Below are 17,548 nucleotides of genomic sequence, written 5' to 3'. Positions count from 1 at the left end.
TGTACTAATACTGTGATTATTTCTAGTAATTATTCAAAACTGTTAACACAATATCTCTCTCTAGAGAGAGAGAGAGAGAGAGAGAGAGAGAGATTTAGTTGTGAGTTGAATCTACTACCCAATGAAAGTTTACACTGTTCATCATCAAATGCAAATCCGGTTTTGTACCAACTAAAGCATATATTAAGAAGTCCACTAAAACATCATTAGCCGATCTAATTAATGCGTATACTCCAAATTGATAACCTAAATGTAGTGAGCAGTCCAAGTTATGCTAATTATTGATGTTTGGAGTTACTCTAAATATAAGGCAGCCCTCAAAACCACTACTATAAAGATGATCATTCATTAGTTATCATTCTCAGCAAGCATATGGAACAGTTGCCGATCCATAGCTAGATTGTACTATGTGGTTTAATTTCTCTAGACTATCGTTGGTTAGAAATGCTACCATCACCATCACTACCTACAAAACTTTGTCATAGATATGAGACTGAACTTAAGGAAACTGTGGCCGTCGCAGGAAGAAAGATATTTGATTTGTTCGGTGAGAGGTAGCATCAACATTGTTCTTGTGATCTCCACAATTTGGGCGGTTGTAGGCCCTCATTTCATCTCACCTACCTCTGATGCACATTGTGTTTCTTCTGCTCTCACTGTTGCTAAGGTGGTGCTTCATCTTGTTCTTTGCTTGTGATAGCAGATAAAGGCGTCTTCTTTTCCTCCTTTTTCGCCTCTAATAAAAATGAAACATATATTTAAGCATGATGAATGATCAACAGGAAAGACTATCTATCTTTGCTTTTTGTATTTTGATTCATAATGCAACTATGTGGATGCCAAAGTTATTTATGATCCTTCGATGACACCAAGCATTCTTTTTCTTCTTATGCTCTGTAGATATCATGTAGATGTTGTTTTCATGTTACAAGTGGATCAATCAATTCAATCACGACCTTGTCTATCTACATACATCTATCAATTGTGTGTGTGACTTGCAACTTTCTCCATCATCTTTGATCATTGGATCATGAATCGAAGATCTTGAGAAAAAAATGCCCCTTTTGTATCTCTTTTGCATTGATCTCAAGATCACCAACTCATGATTCAACCACCATGAGTCGAGAGGAGCAAGTTAAAAATAGATGGAGTTAGACTTATATCTGAAACACTGAAAGCTTGATCTTAATAACTCGATCGATCATGGAGGTTCACAACTAAATATTAGCTCCAGTAAACATGATCACAATTAGGAAAAAGCTATACATGTAAATTAAAAGCTCATGATAGCTGAATGGGAATCACTGCACAAAGTCGTATTTGGCTATAATTGCTAGACATGTAAATCAAATCAAATTCTTTTTTAAACTCTAATAAATAGAAAGAGATGAATCAAAGAGAAAAGTTGCCAAGTCTTAATATGGATCACATAAACATCAAGTTGCACTACAACATGAATTTTTTTGTCTTATGCTCCTACCCTTGATGTTAGTCATCAACTCCTCCCTTGACGACACAGTCAAGCTCTACAACAATTAATTGTCATGTCTTCTGGACTCATCAAAAATTCGATGGCCAACCAAGAAATGAAAGAGCAACCTACATTGATACCTATCATCAATAAATTCGAACCTATCTCCGCAAAAGTAGGTTCTCGACAGAAAATTTAATCCATATGTTAACCTATATGCATCAAGCTTCGTGATACGCACGGAACTAGGACTGTCATGTCCGTTCCGATGTCAATTACAAATTAATTGCTAAACGATACGATCATATCATATTGATGGAAAAAAAATAAGTTCTTGCACATTCTCGATCATTCTAAGAACCTGGCCGTGTTCAAGCCATCGAGAGAATGTGAAAAAAGCTTATGTTGACTGCTATAGTTAACAGTAATGAGTTTACAAACTAATCATTGAATACACAACTTTCATGCATCATCTAAACTACAAGTAGAATTACATGCAAAGAAATCAATGTAAGACGTAAAACCATCATTAAATCTCAGTTCATAGTTCAGCATCCTCTTAGCAGAGCATGAGAAATATTTGTTGCCCTAATTGCATGACCAGAAGAGAAGGGCTGTCTTTCAATGCATATGCATTGTGTACGTTAACACATAGCAATGCACTTCTATTATAGTGCACGGATGTGTGTGAAGCAACGCCATTACAGCTTCTGCAACTGCCGCAACCTCACACTTGGGAAGAAGACTGAGACGAGTAGGAGTCGCTGAAGCATTCATTTCATGCGGTGGTACTTCGTCTGCATTACTACGTACGGTGAGGTGGTGCCGCTGTTGACAGCCCGGTGGTCGACGGAGGCAACAACCAGCGGTGGAGTGGGTGGAGCCGCCGCCCACGGTGTAAATGGCGGAAGAGAGATGGGGGGAGCGATCACATGGGCCAGTGGATCCAATAAATCCCGACATGGGCGATCTTGACGTTGACCGAGGGTTTGACCGTTGAATGTTGACCGAGCTTGACGGGGCATCCGTTTTGTCGTGTGCTCGGTTCCGTGGCTACCAGGGCGTGTGCGGATCGGATCCAGGTGGATTCCATCTAAGATCCGAGTCCGAGAAGGTCACGTGGAATCTGTTTGATGCCATGCATGAATTTGAAGTAGCATTTAAACTAGCATGTCTAATTTCAATGTTGCACACATTTAAGTATAACTACTATTAAGTTGAATGTTCAATTCGATTATTTGGAAGTGGAATTATAAAAAAATATTGTAGAGATTATTTGTTTGTTCTTCTTTTTTTGTTTAACAGGGCTCGACCATCTGAAGTAAATATGCATGAAGTAGATTTTTCATGGGCTATTTGTGGCATCTTCAGATTAAAAACTATTTAAAAAATAATTAAATTATTATCATATAAAAAATTAAATTTATTGACGAACTTTAACTTAGTGGTCATGAAAGGATATTTGAGAGTTTTAATTGATAATCATAATCCAAATTCACCCCCAAATAAAAAAAAAGAAAAAGAAAAAAAAGAGGGAAAGGGTTAAGAGAGTGTTACCCGATCACAGTGGATGAAGAGGCGAAAGAAAATGAATCTGTATGTTGTAGAGCGTGAAGGAGGCCTCCAACAGGCCAAAATGTCAGATGTCCTCAGTGTAACTGCCAGAATAGAATGAATGTGAAGTATATATACACTGTTGAAGGAAGGAAAAGAAAAAAGAATTATTTGGTAAAACTATTTTCCAAAAAAAAAAACATACGTTTCACTCCAAAGAGTTAGAAAGTCTCTTTTTGGACACTAATAACACAGCAGTCTTTTTTGGAAGCTATTCCAAGAAATGGCAGTATTTTTTGGATCCATTGCAAAGTGTATAAAAGGAATCATGCATCTCCTTCTAAGTTTAATTGTATGTTGAACTCTTAAGATAGATCATAAGTGTTACAGAGAATAGATTTGCAAAACACAATATCCAGGAACACCCTCGCTGTGCTGAAGTATGATATTGAAAGTTCAGGAGGAAGTAATTTGAAAGAGATTTCTAGAACCTCCAGGATGCAGCACTGTCCTTAACATAACAATATGATCCATCAGAGAAATTGCAATGAGAGAAACAATGATTGAATACACATGGGCTGATTGAAAGCTACAAATGAGGCAGACTGCCATAGGTGGCTTATGAATCGAAGAGGAGATACGAGATTCGCTTCTCGTTATGTGGATTGCATGACCAATTCACATTTGTGAATGCAATTCTCAGGCTATAGCTTCAGTGGTGTCAATGAATTGTCATCCCAAAAAGCAAAAAGCAAAAAGCAAAAGTCAGTCATGTTGACTCGTTCTCGGACAGCTTTCTCTTAAGATCTTTTAGAGCATCGACTATTTCTGGGCCTAGGTTGTGTTGAAGCAATTTCCCTTGAACAGATGTTGACCTGCCAATATGAGATGTATAAGGACACAACACCCACCAATCTACAGTTACTAGAACTGGCTAGCAATAATGAAGCTAACAAGCAGCATTTAGTTGCATTCGCATGACAGAGAATGTCATAGAAGTTTGAGGTTTTAGTCTGCACATGAACAGTTTCTACATTTCTCCAGTACTATAGAAGGAATTAAAGTACACTATATCTGATGATAATTGATATAGTAGACTCATGGCACAAGCTGACTAGAATAGATGATTGTGTTGAAGCACTTAAGATACACATTGATGTAATCGATAAGTGTGTAAGTCATATTTACTAGTCTTTGTTGTAAGGTGGCTGACAGGATGATACTTAGTCAAAGATCAGGAAGATTTGGCAAACCTCACCAAGTAACAAAAGATTTTACCCAATGACCAAAGTTGTACCATAGTTACTCGTGCAGAAGGCACATACTTGCACCAACAATTGCAATGAAAGGGGTTAAGAACCCATTGGCAAGTGGATCGGAAAAGGAGAAACACAGGAAAGGATAATTCAATTATATCAGCAGTATGACTACTTCTGTTTCCATAAACCCAGTTGCATATGTTCTGGTAGAAAGATGAAGGTACAAACAAGCATGAACAAACAATAAAACAAAGGAGCAAAGAGTTTGCAAAAATCAGACCTATGTTCATTCAGTATTTGCTCGAACTCCCTTTGTGAAGCCTTTATCTGTAAAATGGTTAAAAATAGATATTTAGCAAGAAAAAAGACCAACAAGGAGATGTTATAGCATTTAAAGAAATGGAATCGGTTTATTTGCTTCAAATATGATCAATGAAGCAAACACTACTGCATGATAATTGTGGAATCATCCACATTTCTCATAACAAAAAGAAAAAAAAAAGTCATGTAGTGTGCAGCTTGTGGAATAATCCACATCAAGTGTGCTACTAAAGTCAAACCAGTTGATCAATGGTAACACCAGAACAATTACATTCAAAAAAGCATAAAAACGTCAGGCATCTCTCTGCCTCCTTACCATGCACCCTTTACAAACACATACTGGTTTGAGACAATTTAATGTTATTCCATCTCTAAAGAAGTATGACCAAATATATGAACTAGTTTATAATCTGCTGCAAAGCATACATCTGTAATTATTGATCATTTCCAATTATCACAACCTGATGGAATAACTGAACTGTTAACTTGTTGATCCTGAGGCCTGAACCACTTGCCCAAAATGTTATATGCTCATCAGACTAAGTCCTTACCCACTTCGGAGGTAGGACTAAGTTGGGGTGTTATACGTATTCTTGTTGATGGCAAGAGATAAGAAAGTGACGTATAACCAAGGAAGTTTAAGGGGATTGCACTGATGTATGTCCCACGATTTATATGCCATGTTTCAGAAGCACCTGACCTTTTTTAAGCATTACTCCCTAGATAAACCAAAAAACTTTCTTCCTTAAAAGACCACCATCACCAATCAAAAACTTGATTAACGATGTGCAAACTGCACTGGTATGAAAGTTAGAAGGAAAAGTAAATTTAACAATTCAAGGAATTATTCAGGATGGATATAAGTGAAAAGAAAGTCAACATCCCTCACCTCTGACACCAATGCTTTGCAGCTCCAAACAAAAGCACCCTAGACAATGTATTACAGAAGTAAACATACATAATATGTAAAGAAACAGGATGAGACAACAGTCAATAAACATAAGGTGGTGATGGAAAATTCAAGTTCTTCATAAAAAAATATTAATTCTAAACTACAGCTTTTACAGAATGAAATCTAAAACAAGTGATTCTCAAATTGATCTGAGAAAATGTGCATACAGACAAGTCCACCAAGAAATTGTAGGCATTTAATCTTTAGAGGGTAAATGAAGAAATAATATTGCGACCAGATTAAAGTGACCAAGGATCCCCTTGGTTCAGTATTATAAAAGACATGGAATTCTCAATATCACTTTATACAGAAACTTAGCCAGGAGTCCAAAATCAGTATGTTTTCAATATAACAGATAATGAAAAGATGCAATTAACTTTTAGAAGGAAAGATGCAATTAACCTACATATCTTACTGCAATAAGAAAATAACCAATCCCATAACTACCATTAGGATTCAACTGCTGGTTGGCCCTCTCCTTTCCTAAACTAGAAACCAATGCAGATAGAGACCCAATTACTCTATAACAATTGTCAAACTGAATATCAGAACTATGAGTGACCATGTAAATTAATCATATTAATGTGGAAAGGACAACATTAAGATTTAAGACCTAAAAAAACTTAAAGCCAATCAAGCTGGTAAGTCTACAAAATCATTAATTAATTAGTAAAGTGCATACTGCCCCATGAGCTGCTTGCTGTTGGCATACATCAGATGTCACAACCCAGACTTTTGGGCAGCCATCAACCTTCAAAGCAACAACCTGCATGGACTAGTGAATGGTTGGCTGCTGTGTCAAATTCAATTGAGCGCAAGTAGGTTAGATCACAAGGGCCAGAACTCACAAGAGTAAGAAGGAAGAGATAAAGAAAAGGCCTATCTTGGGAGGACAAATCTTAAAGAAAGTACAGACAACATATAGATGTTTAGACCATACAGCGTAACAATTGGGTGCTGAAGATAGACCAAGTATGTTTTTAGCTATCCTCCATTTAGCAATACATTATGATATTTACAGCCTACTGAAACCTAGCACAATGACCATCTAGAATTGTTTCTGTTCATACTAAACTGCTTGATAATACCCTAATTGCACGTACAGGATACAAGAAATTGGCATAATAATACAACTTAGGCATGGTACTATACAATAAAGTATATGGAATTGAGATTAGAGTGTCAGCTAACAATTGAATCAGGCAGGGCTTTGGTCAGGGGCAAGTTCCTTGTGAGAACCTGAAATCAAGCCTATGATCTTACAATGGGAAGCAAGTATGAATCTGAACTGTCCAATGTTTAAGCACAGCCATGGTGAGGCAAATCACGAGGGATCCGCACTTGGTGACAACCATTGCCTCTTCTATTTCAAGAGAACAAAAGAGGCAAGCAGCTGAAGTGAAGAGGGGGAAAGTTGCAGACAAGTTTAACCCTAAGATCCACTGGCCAGATAGATAAAAAAGAATGAACTAAATCATTTGAAAAGGGATGGGGCATGCCTGGTTCACACTCAGATAGGTAAATACCATCCAAAATATTTCGGTCTATATGAAATTAGGAGCCATGGTGCATACTGCTTACTAGATACTCTTCATTAATGTTCTGCTCATATATGGCATATCACATTTGTGCATATTTGTTTTTTTTATAAATTTATCCTAATAAATGATATTTATTTAATCAACATATTGATATTTGTGCTTCTTCTGAATTCTTGTATTTCCTATATTCATACTCATTATGATTTTTTTTCAAATCACCGATCAAAATCAACAATTGGAAAATGCATTGGTGATTGGACTAATTGTTTGGTTTGTGGCTGATTATTATACCTGTGCAATCACTGAAGAAACTATAAGAAAATAAAAATTCAACAAGCTCTATATAATGATTTATGGAAAGTCAATAACACAATGTGCTTTTCTTAGAAGTTGAGTCGAATCACATCAAGGCATGACAACTCTATAGTCGTTTGATATTAGGGGTGACGAGTCATAACTAGCCTCACGAAGCTTTCCAAGACATTGGTATAAGTAAAGGACTTTTGCAAAAGGTACGGTATGATTAACTTATTTATGGTTAATCTATATTTGATCTGATTGTATATATAATTAAATGGCCTATAATTCTTTTGTGATACCTGACCACAGAAAATGAGCTATCAGTAATAAATAAGCCTAATTAGTTGCTTATTTAGTTCTTTTTCAAAAGACAAGTTGCTTGTGAATTGCATATTAAAACTCTTATGTAAAGTATGTTGTAAAGAAACAATAATTTCTTAGCAACCTTTATGTGCCTTCCTTTTAGTATTCATCCTAACATGTGCAGGACATGCAGATACAAAATTAAACTTCACCACTGAACAAATTGCATACCTCCTTTTCAATCCAAGCATCAGCACATGTGTCACTTGAGAATATTACATCAATCCTGCTTACAAAAGCACAATAAGTCATATAAAGCTAAAAGTATAACCGTTATTTGAAGACAAAATTAAATATATCAAAATGCATGATTTTCAATTCTATCCACTGTAAGCAAGAAGATCAGTACATAGGCACCCAATAAACCTACAGACCTGCTTTTAACCATATTATACTAAAATAAGTAACTTTAGAAACTTCTAGGTGAGTTCAGTAGATCAATATTCAGGAAGTTAGTAGGAATAGAAGGAATCTTTCACATGTATACATCAATAAATCATTTAAGAGATTAAGCGCTACCTAGGCAAGGAAATTTGGAGAACTATATCATCACAATAAAATGTAGAATGTCATGGTAGACGGAAACACCAGTATTCATAGCATGCTATTCAAGCTCCCTCCCTCTATAGCTTGCTCAAGCAATGCAAGTTAACAAAGAAATGATGGCAAAAGGGCATAAAAAAAATAAAAACTAAATACTGACCGATATCAGTTCATCGAACCATTAAACACCTACAATAAAAAGTAGGTATCAACATGTATTAGTGCTTCATCGAACCATTAAACATTGGTTGGTATATGCCAATGTGACCAATATTTCAAACCTTTCTATATCCCAATTATTGTCATTAAGGTTACATCTACAATGTAATTAGAAGATGCAAGATTGTCACAAATTTCTTGAGCAAGATCTAAGTCGTGGCTAATCCACTAGGTAAGATAATATCAACAAAGTAAAGAAGTTTTTCATATAGTTAATCCTCCAAAGTGTTCAAAGGTATATATAGGATTTCTGTAATATGTCGATTAGAAACAAAAATTCTTACCAGAAAAGAATGCATAACATTGAATTATTCAACAACCTTACCCTGCAAAACTTTCCTTATGAGTTGGAAGTCCAGACGTCATTGCATCAAACACCACGACAACCTTTACTTCTGTATTGCTTGAAAGTGCAACACCGTAAGATGTAAAAATAATGTCACAAATTTTAGATTAAGTTTTAATGATACAATATAAGTAACAACATAAAATTTCAATTTGTAACAGCATTGGGTATAGCCAATCTTCAAACAGAATCATTGACTTTATTATCTAAGCTCAATAGAATTGGTTCTAACCAGAATCTCCAATACTCAATTATCATTTCCTAAGTTTATTCTTGAAGCAGAAGGCTCTTTTCTAACAAGTTCATTGTGCATACTATTTTTAGTCTAACATATCATCAACAAAAGCAAGCGTCCACAAGCATTGCGCAAGGAGTAATAGGAATGTAAAAGAATTGCATAGTGATTTCAAGGTATATACAGTTTGTAGAAAGAAATAATGCAACAATCTACAACTAGAAAAGAACAAACCTTTTATTACACTAAAAGCTATCAGCTCATCAATCAGCTTCTGGCGAGCAATATCTAGTCTTCCCTTCATGAAATGTTTCTTCAGCTTTGCCCAATAGCCACATACATTGTATCCATCCACAAGAAGAACCGGAACAGAAGTGTCCAAGCCCTGGTTTGTACTAGACAAGGAAAATATATATATGTGACTCAAAATGAGGACTTCTGACTAACACTTCAATGTCAGCCCAGAAGAAAGAAGTTGCATCAATGAACTTTGTTCAAATAAGTAAAATGAGTACTGACTAGTATAGGTTTGTAGTTGGGTCTTTATATAGCTCTGTGTCTTGTGGAAGCTCTTCTTTAACAACCTTCTTTTTCCGATAGCTAGTGGCCGGCCTAGGGGTACTTGATTTATGACTTTGAAGATCCTAGTCCAACATAAGAGATAAAAAAATTGCTTGACAATTGTCAACGGTCATCTTGGCAAACTCAAATATCATTGATTTATGGAATGGCAAATTTCAGTTTTCATGTGTCACATTAATTAACATACGGCACCCTGCAGTAGATTACACCCTGCCCATGGAATAATTCAATGTTCCAAATGCAGTCCATGTAGAACTGTGGATTAACATATATATGTATACGTATACGTATACATATACATATACACACACACACACACACACATATATATATATATATATATATATATATATATATATGAACACTCAACTAAGGCAGACTTAACAGGTCATTGCATTGGTGCAGATGCAGAAGCAACCACCCTTGATTATGGGCATTTTACATAAATGAAGAGAAAGATAATGCAATACCTTCCATAACCTTAAAATTTGTAAGTTTTGCTTTACATTGGATGTGATCCTTGGAGGAGCTTGATCAGGGTTCTAGAAGCAGAAATACTGGTGTCAATTTTTAGAAGAAAAAGTTCAAATCCATATACAAGATATGACTTTCAATGTCTTGGAAGTAACTGTTTCCAAAAATACCATAAATTATTCAAAATAGCAGCAGGTAAAAGTCAAAACATCACAATTTCACTAAATATGCTGAACGCAACTGCTGCCCTCATTTGTATTCAATATATGAATGAATCTTCAAACTAAATCCTAGGGAGGCATCATAAGTGTGGATTTATAAGTGTTAATTAATGGTAGTATGCAAATTTTATAGAATTAAGATTTTCAAAACAAATTCGGCAACACAAAGTGTAGAATAGTAAGGTAACATGTTCAGATGTACATTATAATATAAGGATAAAAAAATAAGCAATGAAAATGTAACTAAGAAAGCATTTTACATGGAAATCTTATTTTTTATAAGGGGATTTGGAAATATATAGGAGGCACTTGTCACCTCTCACAATTGCCTCATCACATGATCATGTCACTTCACCACTGATCCTGGCTCAAGTATTGATTTACTTCAAATTGGCATGCTTGGCCGTTTTGCATTCCTAACAGAACCTATCAGAAATGTTGCCTAAAAATAATGGCAGAAGTCAATTAAAGATGCTAAAAATTATCAGAAAACCAATGTGAATAACCATACAACAGGAGGTTGAACCCATAAATTTGATGCTAGTAGGATTGTCCTCCATAATCCACACCTTGGAGTTAAGACAACATATGAAAGACTAGAGACTTATTAGACCCACAACCTTGCATTTCTATCAATTTCTAGTGGTGGTATTCCATTATAGTCCAACTTTGAGCAGTAGCAAATAACAAAACTTTACATACATGATAGATAGATCACAAATCTATATCTTCCAATTGACATAGACATTTCCAGAACATCTAAAGATAGGAATGTATCGAATAAAAATGGTCGTTATTGCATATCTCTACACCACCTTTCTAAATTGATCTGGCAGATAAATATAATTCAACATAACATGAGTGTCACATACACGGCATCTCTTTTGTTTGTCAACGGTTCTAGTCAATTCAACAATCTAAATTTAAGGAGAAAAAGAACAGTATGATTATTTTCTTGACATCATTTCTAGAGAGAAAAAACATGACAGGAACTGAATTTTGTCGACACATTTTCTTCCCGTTCCAGTTTAGAAATGCATGCCTATATTTCCAATGCCAGAAACACAAACAATCGACATAAAACAACAAGGATTCAACCTTTGACCATATACAGCAACCATTCCGCGAAGCCACACATGAACAACTTTGGGCCAAGCCCTAGCTTATCTGGGCAAGGGCAGCACCAAATAGCAACGACGAAATTGACCCATTCCAGTTCCTATAACTGAATGGCCAACATAAAGTGTGGGAAGAGAGGAAGAGACATTGACCTTATGGTTGTTACTCTTGGGTTGGGATTTCTTGCAGCTAGCCATGATGACATGGGGAGAAGAGGGGGAGGAACAGCAGGGCGACAAGACGGCGGCCCTCAGTCTCATCTCACGGCCTGCTCCTCGCATCCTCACTCATCTCTTCCCTCCTCTCCCCCTTCCCCTTCCTTGCAGAGCTCCATTCCTAAGACTCGCGTTTTTCTGATCCCTTCTTTTGCGTGCTGTACATCCACGCAAAATTATACTCTTTGCTACCCTTTCTTCGATTACCGGCACATTTACTTGCGCGTCGTCACCCGTTGACGTGGGTCCCGCTGGGGCCCAAACTCTTCAGCCACAATCATCCATCACACCATGATGGACAGGCTTTTTGCTTTTATTATTTGGCCAAAAGATATTACCGATCCGAGTCATCGGTTCCGATATTTGGTTTATAATATTTTGTAAAACCCTATAACTATCTTTCAATTTGATTGTTCTTTGAAGTATAATTATTTGAAACCTACTGAGAATATATATATATATATATATATATATATATATATATATATATGTGTGTGTGTGTGTGTGTGTGTGTGTGTTCAACTATATGTGTTTTGACAAAGGTGACAAAAACACACCATAAATCTTATGCATGAGACATTAGACCAATCTATGGTATGATGATAATTCGATTTATAAGGTACAATGTACTAAGGATATTTTAATAATGATAACAAATATAAAATGTACAAAAACTCAAAAAGAGAGGGTTTTGATGGGAATTACCCAATATCTTAATACCAGACATATTATATCCAAATCTATAAGCACAAAATATGTTATTTTCAAATTTTGAAAGGTTAGATATGTAAAAAAAAATGTGACTATAATTTATAGAATCTTACAAATTACAATCCCTTACTATTGATAATCCCTTCAAAATAATAAAAATATTATTTTATTATTTATAATCATAATATTATCATTTTTAGTTCATCTCACTCTTTACCCATACCATCAACGACGCTCACTATCAAGGAGAAAGAAAAAGAGGAGAAGGAAGAAGAAAAATTATATATATATATATATATATATATAAAGGACAATTTAGAAATATTAAAAAAAGTTTAAAAAATAAAATTATAAATAATAAAAAGAACTATATATAGTAATCTTCTCATCTATATTAATTGATATTGCGCTCGCCCAAATAAATGGGAAGAAAGACGAGGGTAGACGATTTGAGGTGAGGAAGTAGTGGAGTGTTATGGATTGCAACGAACCACGTCGCTTTGGATGTCACTGCAAGATGAGGCAGATTGGAGTCCAAAAGAAGTACTGAGAACATTTGCGGCTGTCGATCACACCAATACCTGCACAAATCACAACCGCTACTTTTAGCATAAGAAAAATATCAGACTGGACTGGATAATGATCCAATTCAACACAATCAATTCATGAATAAGAAATTTCATTTGCATCATTTGATATTAAAAGCTTTAAATTAAATGGTTCTCCTAAAAGCCCCAAAAAATGCTCTGAATATTTACTTTATTATTAGAATAATGATGACCAAAAGAATAGCAAGAATATGGTAGGTACTTATTTAATTTTTTTAAAGCTCAAACTAGCTATGGCTAACTAAATATTTAGTTTTTTGAATGGATATTAAATGAGAAGTATGCCCATGGCATTTATATATATATAGCTGATATATTACTATATTATTTTTTTTATAAACAGATAAAAATCAACGTCAAACAAACTATAGACATAGGGCATAATACTCCACATGAGAGTGGTTTTAGCAAATACTCCACATGAAAAGAAATGAAACTATTATAATTTTATGATGTCACGTACGAGAGATTACTTTAGTGACTATATTTCTTTCCTTCAGATTGAGATTTCTGGTAACCCACTAAAATCTGTCTTTGATGAAAAAACACTACCTTAAGTAGCTAAAAAAAGATGGCATAAAAATAACGCAACATGCAACCAATTACAATAAATCAGAGCTTAAAAAGAAGCTACACCTTGTTAGAATTCAGGAAAAATAAAGGGTAATATAGCAGAGAAAAAGTATTCTTTTGAGAAGCCATTGGAGGAGTGTAGTGCATCTCAACTCAGAATAGTTCCTAAGCCTTCTACCATGCCCTCATTTCGAAGTTTCCAAGGATCCTTTAGAATGACCACTAAATGCACAGAAATTAGCAGCACAAGCCACCATCTATCTATAAGTCACAGAAAACTGCATTAATGACTTAAACATTGGAAGTAAAGAGAAGGCGAGTGAAACACGCCAGGGTAACAAATTTTTATATATTACATGCATCTGGGGAAGATAGTTGACCAAGAGGAAGTGGGTTATAGATCTTTTTAACATACGAGCTTCTAGTCTTGTGATGAATGTTTAGGTCGTAAGAGTCCACCCACCACTGGACATTTAGCCTCAGCCTCATTATCAAACTTCTTTTACACAAGTGATTTTGGTTGGATTTAAAAGTATCCATGTAAGCCAAAGAGCAAAACTAGATGGGACGGTATGCGCATGAAGGCAGACATGAGAATGCACCTTAGCTTCATATCAGGCTTGATTGACCTGCTTGCCAACATCTTCCTCACTAGACTTCAAGAAGTGTGAAAACCATAGGGCTGATGATTTTGGATACCTAGCAAGACCATTTTTATAGTCAACATAAACCAGCCCAAACCTTTTAGTATATCCTTGGGCCCACTCAAAATTGTCCAAGAATGACCATGCAAAGTATCCACGTACATCGGCTCCATCCCTGTTCCAAACACAGCAAATAAGACTATTATATTTGTTTATTCAATCGAAAGGTAACTTTATATATATTATGATGTCATGTCCTAGGAGTCCGCTACAGAAAGAAATTAGAGGCATGCATAACAATGACAAATTCTCACTTCACAAAACAAAAGAAAATTTCTGATAACTCGTACTAGAGCGAGTTCCTACATCGTCACAAATTCACATTTACAGAAGACAACACATGTATCTAGAAATGATGTTATGGAGCAGAAGCTATCCCTTCACAGAATCCTATGATGGTCTGATTGTCCAGTTTGCCCATCAATTTTTGGTCAAGGTGTAGTGGGGGATATTTTTCACAAAGAAGTGATAGGTGAATGCCAACAGTTATTCCACATGAACTTCAAAAAATTTTTAGATCAGTAGTGTAAGTTTGTTAAATCAGATAGAATATCTAAATTTGCAACACTATGGCCATTTTTCTATCCTTGACTAACTTTGAGAGATGTCTGGTTGACGAGTCAGAACTTTTGGCCCATGCGTTTGTTCTGCTTGCATTTTCAGCTCAATTTAACCGAGTCTTTCAGTCTGCCTTCTCTACAAAGCTCCAAATTTTCACTTTACTTTTTCCTAATGAATAACTGGCAAAAACACACTTTCTTAGCTCATGAGAGCTACCACCTTTTCAAGCTTGTGCACTTGCCCACATGTTGCTGGACAGAGCAGCCAACTCAACACCAGAGGGATGTGGTACAGACACATTTTCCAGTCATCAGCTAGACTGTTACCTTCTTTCCTTGTCCATAGCACATAATTGTCCTCCCATGACTGATTCAATTCAATCTATATCATTAATAACACAACAAGGCTATACCATTAGCATTATGCACACACCCAGCCAAACCTACTGGCTGACCAATTTAATTGAATTCTCTTCCCTTAAAGGAGTTGCATTCACCGGGTAAAGCCACAGTCAAGTGCTAGTCTTCCAAACAAAGGCACATAAGGGTTGGACAATGCCTCAAGGTCTGCGTGTGGCTCTTTGGAGGTGCAGAAGAGACAGAAAGCCAAGGATTGTTTTATTTTTTTCCCTTATTAACCTAAATGATCTGATCAGTATAATACTCCACATGTCACCTATTAGTCTATGTACAGGACTTGATTGTGGCTTCACCATATAATCCTTTCCCACTATCCTAGGCAACCATCTACTTCTGGAGGAACTTCTGCTACTAGTTCATGATGAGATCCTTCACGATTTGGGCTAAATAATAGGCACCCCAGCTATGAATTCAACAAAAGCTACAAGAAGGGGTAATAGCAGAAGAGCACAAAGAAAAGATATGTGCAAAGCATCTATAATTATTTTTGGTCAAAACACCTATAGGATTTAATTGAAGAAAATACAAATATTCACTTCAAATACATACACATATATTAACAGAAAGAAGGATGCAGATATACAGATTTACCAATAGGATGCCCCTATGCATTCAAAGTTTTATGATCTCATTATTTGTGGCTTTCTATCTTTTTATGAATTGTACAGAACTACAAATTACCAAGAATATGCTATTATAACTTACAAGGCATTGTTGCTTGAAGACGAGAAATAATCTGACTACACCTATGATGCCAACCTTCAAACATACTTTTGTCCCAGATTTACTTAATCTTAACAATTGCCTACCATAATAACCTGCTAGAATACCTAGAAAGAGAGCACTTAACCAGGATACTGGGATGACGTAAGTTTTGAATGAAAACATTTGTTTCAATTCGGAGGTGGTAAGCATCCAAATAAATTATTTACATCCACATGCTAAGGAATTTGACAGTGACCTTCTAGGTGTTTTGTATTTCAAAATCCTAATCATGGAAGTTCCAGAAAGAATTTCAGACTTAGAGATCGAGCATATAGCTCACGGATGGTCTCAGTTCATCTTGCATTTTTTTTTCAATTATTCTGCTTTTCTTCCATTTTGGTTTGTTACAAATTTCTCCTTCCATCAAGCCTGCATTCAAGAACCTTTTTAACTTTTTTGTAAAGATTTGTTAATTCACAAACAATTATTTAACTGAGGTAGTCTTTATCCCTCTGCCAAATAGACTTCTTTTTATTGTTCTGACATGTTACATAAGAAAATATTAACAAAAAAATGGCCTTTTTGTAACAATAAATAGACGTTAAAGACCACATTAATTTACTAAATATTGCACCACATGTAATGCATCTTAGCAGCATGTAAATCACCAATTAACTGGAACTCACACCTTAGCAGCATATAAAGTCGATGATTCATGTTAATGCATTTGTAGTTACAGGCACTTCATTGGAATTTGGTTTTACATTTTGCTTCATTTTGGTGGTTAAAAATAGAAAGTTTATTTTCTCAGGAAAAGCTTGAGTGAAAAAATATCATTAAGATGAAAATTGCATTATACAATGTGTGCTTGATGCATGCAAAGCAGATTGCGTATATGAGTTTTTCCAAATAAAAATGATTCAGATTAGTGTCTAAAGGCAGTTGTACACATAAGCAAGGGCAGAAACGCAACTCGGATATCATGTATCTACAGTACAAAACATGTGCAGTGAAATTCGATAAGACACACATGAACGAGATGTAACCACTATAATTTACCTGATTGCTTGTGCAACAGCTGCAAGGTAACTCTTAAAGTATTCCACTCTCAGTTTATCATCTAGGACCTCCTCAAGAATTGCTGTTTCGGATTCTTCTTGATCCATGCCTGTCAATTAGTGAAAGAAATTGATTAATTGTATACAACACTATGAGAAAAGCAGACTTATTTGGAACTTCTTAACAAGATGCAACAGCATGGCTGATTATAAATCCCAATTTTACATGATAGTTCAGAAGAAAATGTTAAAGAGAACAAAATAGCAGTCTTCACTTCAAAGTAATAATTTTCTAGAAGCTTTTGTAAGTTCAAATAATCATAACTGTAACAGTAACAAAACTTATTAAAGTCTATGAACTGATTGAAACTTGAAATTTGAAACTATATTTAATTTATCAGAATCTAACAGAGTGGAATACTTTCCTATTCTTTTGCTCCTTATAAGCTGCCAAGTAGGTTTTTTGTTGGCCTTCATTGATTAGACTAAAGGAT

General features: G+C 35.4%; 2 protein-coding genes across 14 annotated transcripts in view; both read right to left on the bottom strand.

Annotated features, from left to right (window-relative positions):
• Nucleotides 1-317: 317 nt before the first annotated feature.
• Nucleotides 318-11,905, bottom strand: LOC135607999 (uncharacterized). 6 transcript variants are annotated; one of them, XR_010485347.1, is made up of 11 exons: nucleotides 11,653-11,900; nucleotides 10,157-10,228; nucleotides 9,624-9,748; nucleotides 9,339-9,499; nucleotides 8,849-8,918; nucleotides 7,933-7,987; nucleotides 6,240-6,323; nucleotides 5,495-5,533; nucleotides 4,565-4,611; nucleotides 3,029-3,129; nucleotides 318-736 (listed from the first exon to the last, which is right to left on the bottom strand). XR_010485347.1 is itself a non-coding variant. In XM_065100379.1 (10 exons), the coding sequence occupies exons 1-10, from the start codon at nucleotides 11,779-11,781 to the stop codon at nucleotides 3,795-3,797; spliced, it is 888 nt and encodes a 295-aa protein (XP_064956451.1). In that variant the 5' UTR covers nucleotides 11,782-11,898; the 3' UTR covers nucleotides 3,574-3,794. The 6 variants fall into 6 exon arrangements, 3 of the variants coding, with proteins under 3 accessions (XP_064956452.1, XP_064956451.1, XP_064956453.1); XR_010485346.1 differs by lacking the exon at nucleotides 318-736 and adding an exon at nucleotides 1,977-2,597; XR_010485348.1 differs by lacking the exons at nucleotides 318-736; nucleotides 6,240-6,323 and adding an exon at nucleotides 1,977-2,597.
• LOC135584816 (beta-glucosidase 4-like) overlaps nucleotides 10,182-17,548 on the bottom strand; it is a 25,411-nt gene continuing 18,044 nt past the window's right edge. The window contains exons 12-17 of one of the 8 annotated variants that reach the window (XR_010485340.1): nucleotides 17,056-17,164; nucleotides 13,964-14,426; nucleotides 13,671-13,868; nucleotides 12,918-13,007; nucleotides 10,698-10,823; nucleotides 10,182-10,228 (exon numbers count right to left, since the gene is read on the bottom strand). Coding sequence is in view for 2 of the 8 variants with exons in the window: in XM_065100376.1 (XP_064956448.1) it covers nucleotides 14,222-14,426; nucleotides 17,056-17,164 (314 nt within the window). In the remaining 6 variants the exon portion in view is untranslated. The other 7 variants (XR_010485341.1, XR_010485344.1, XR_010485345.1 and 4 more) reach the window with 7 other exon arrangements.

The sequence above is a fragment of the Musa acuminata genome, chromosome BXJ2-3, assembly GCF_036884655.1.
Source record: "Musa acuminata AAA Group cultivar baxijiao chromosome BXJ2-3, Cavendish_Baxijiao_AAA, whole genome shotgun sequence".
Lineage (NCBI taxonomy): Eukaryota > Viridiplantae > Streptophyta > Magnoliopsida > Zingiberales > Musaceae > Musa > Musa acuminata.
The sequence above is the reverse complement of the archived record's forward strand: the minus strand, read 5'-3'. Positions and strand labels throughout refer to the sequence as shown.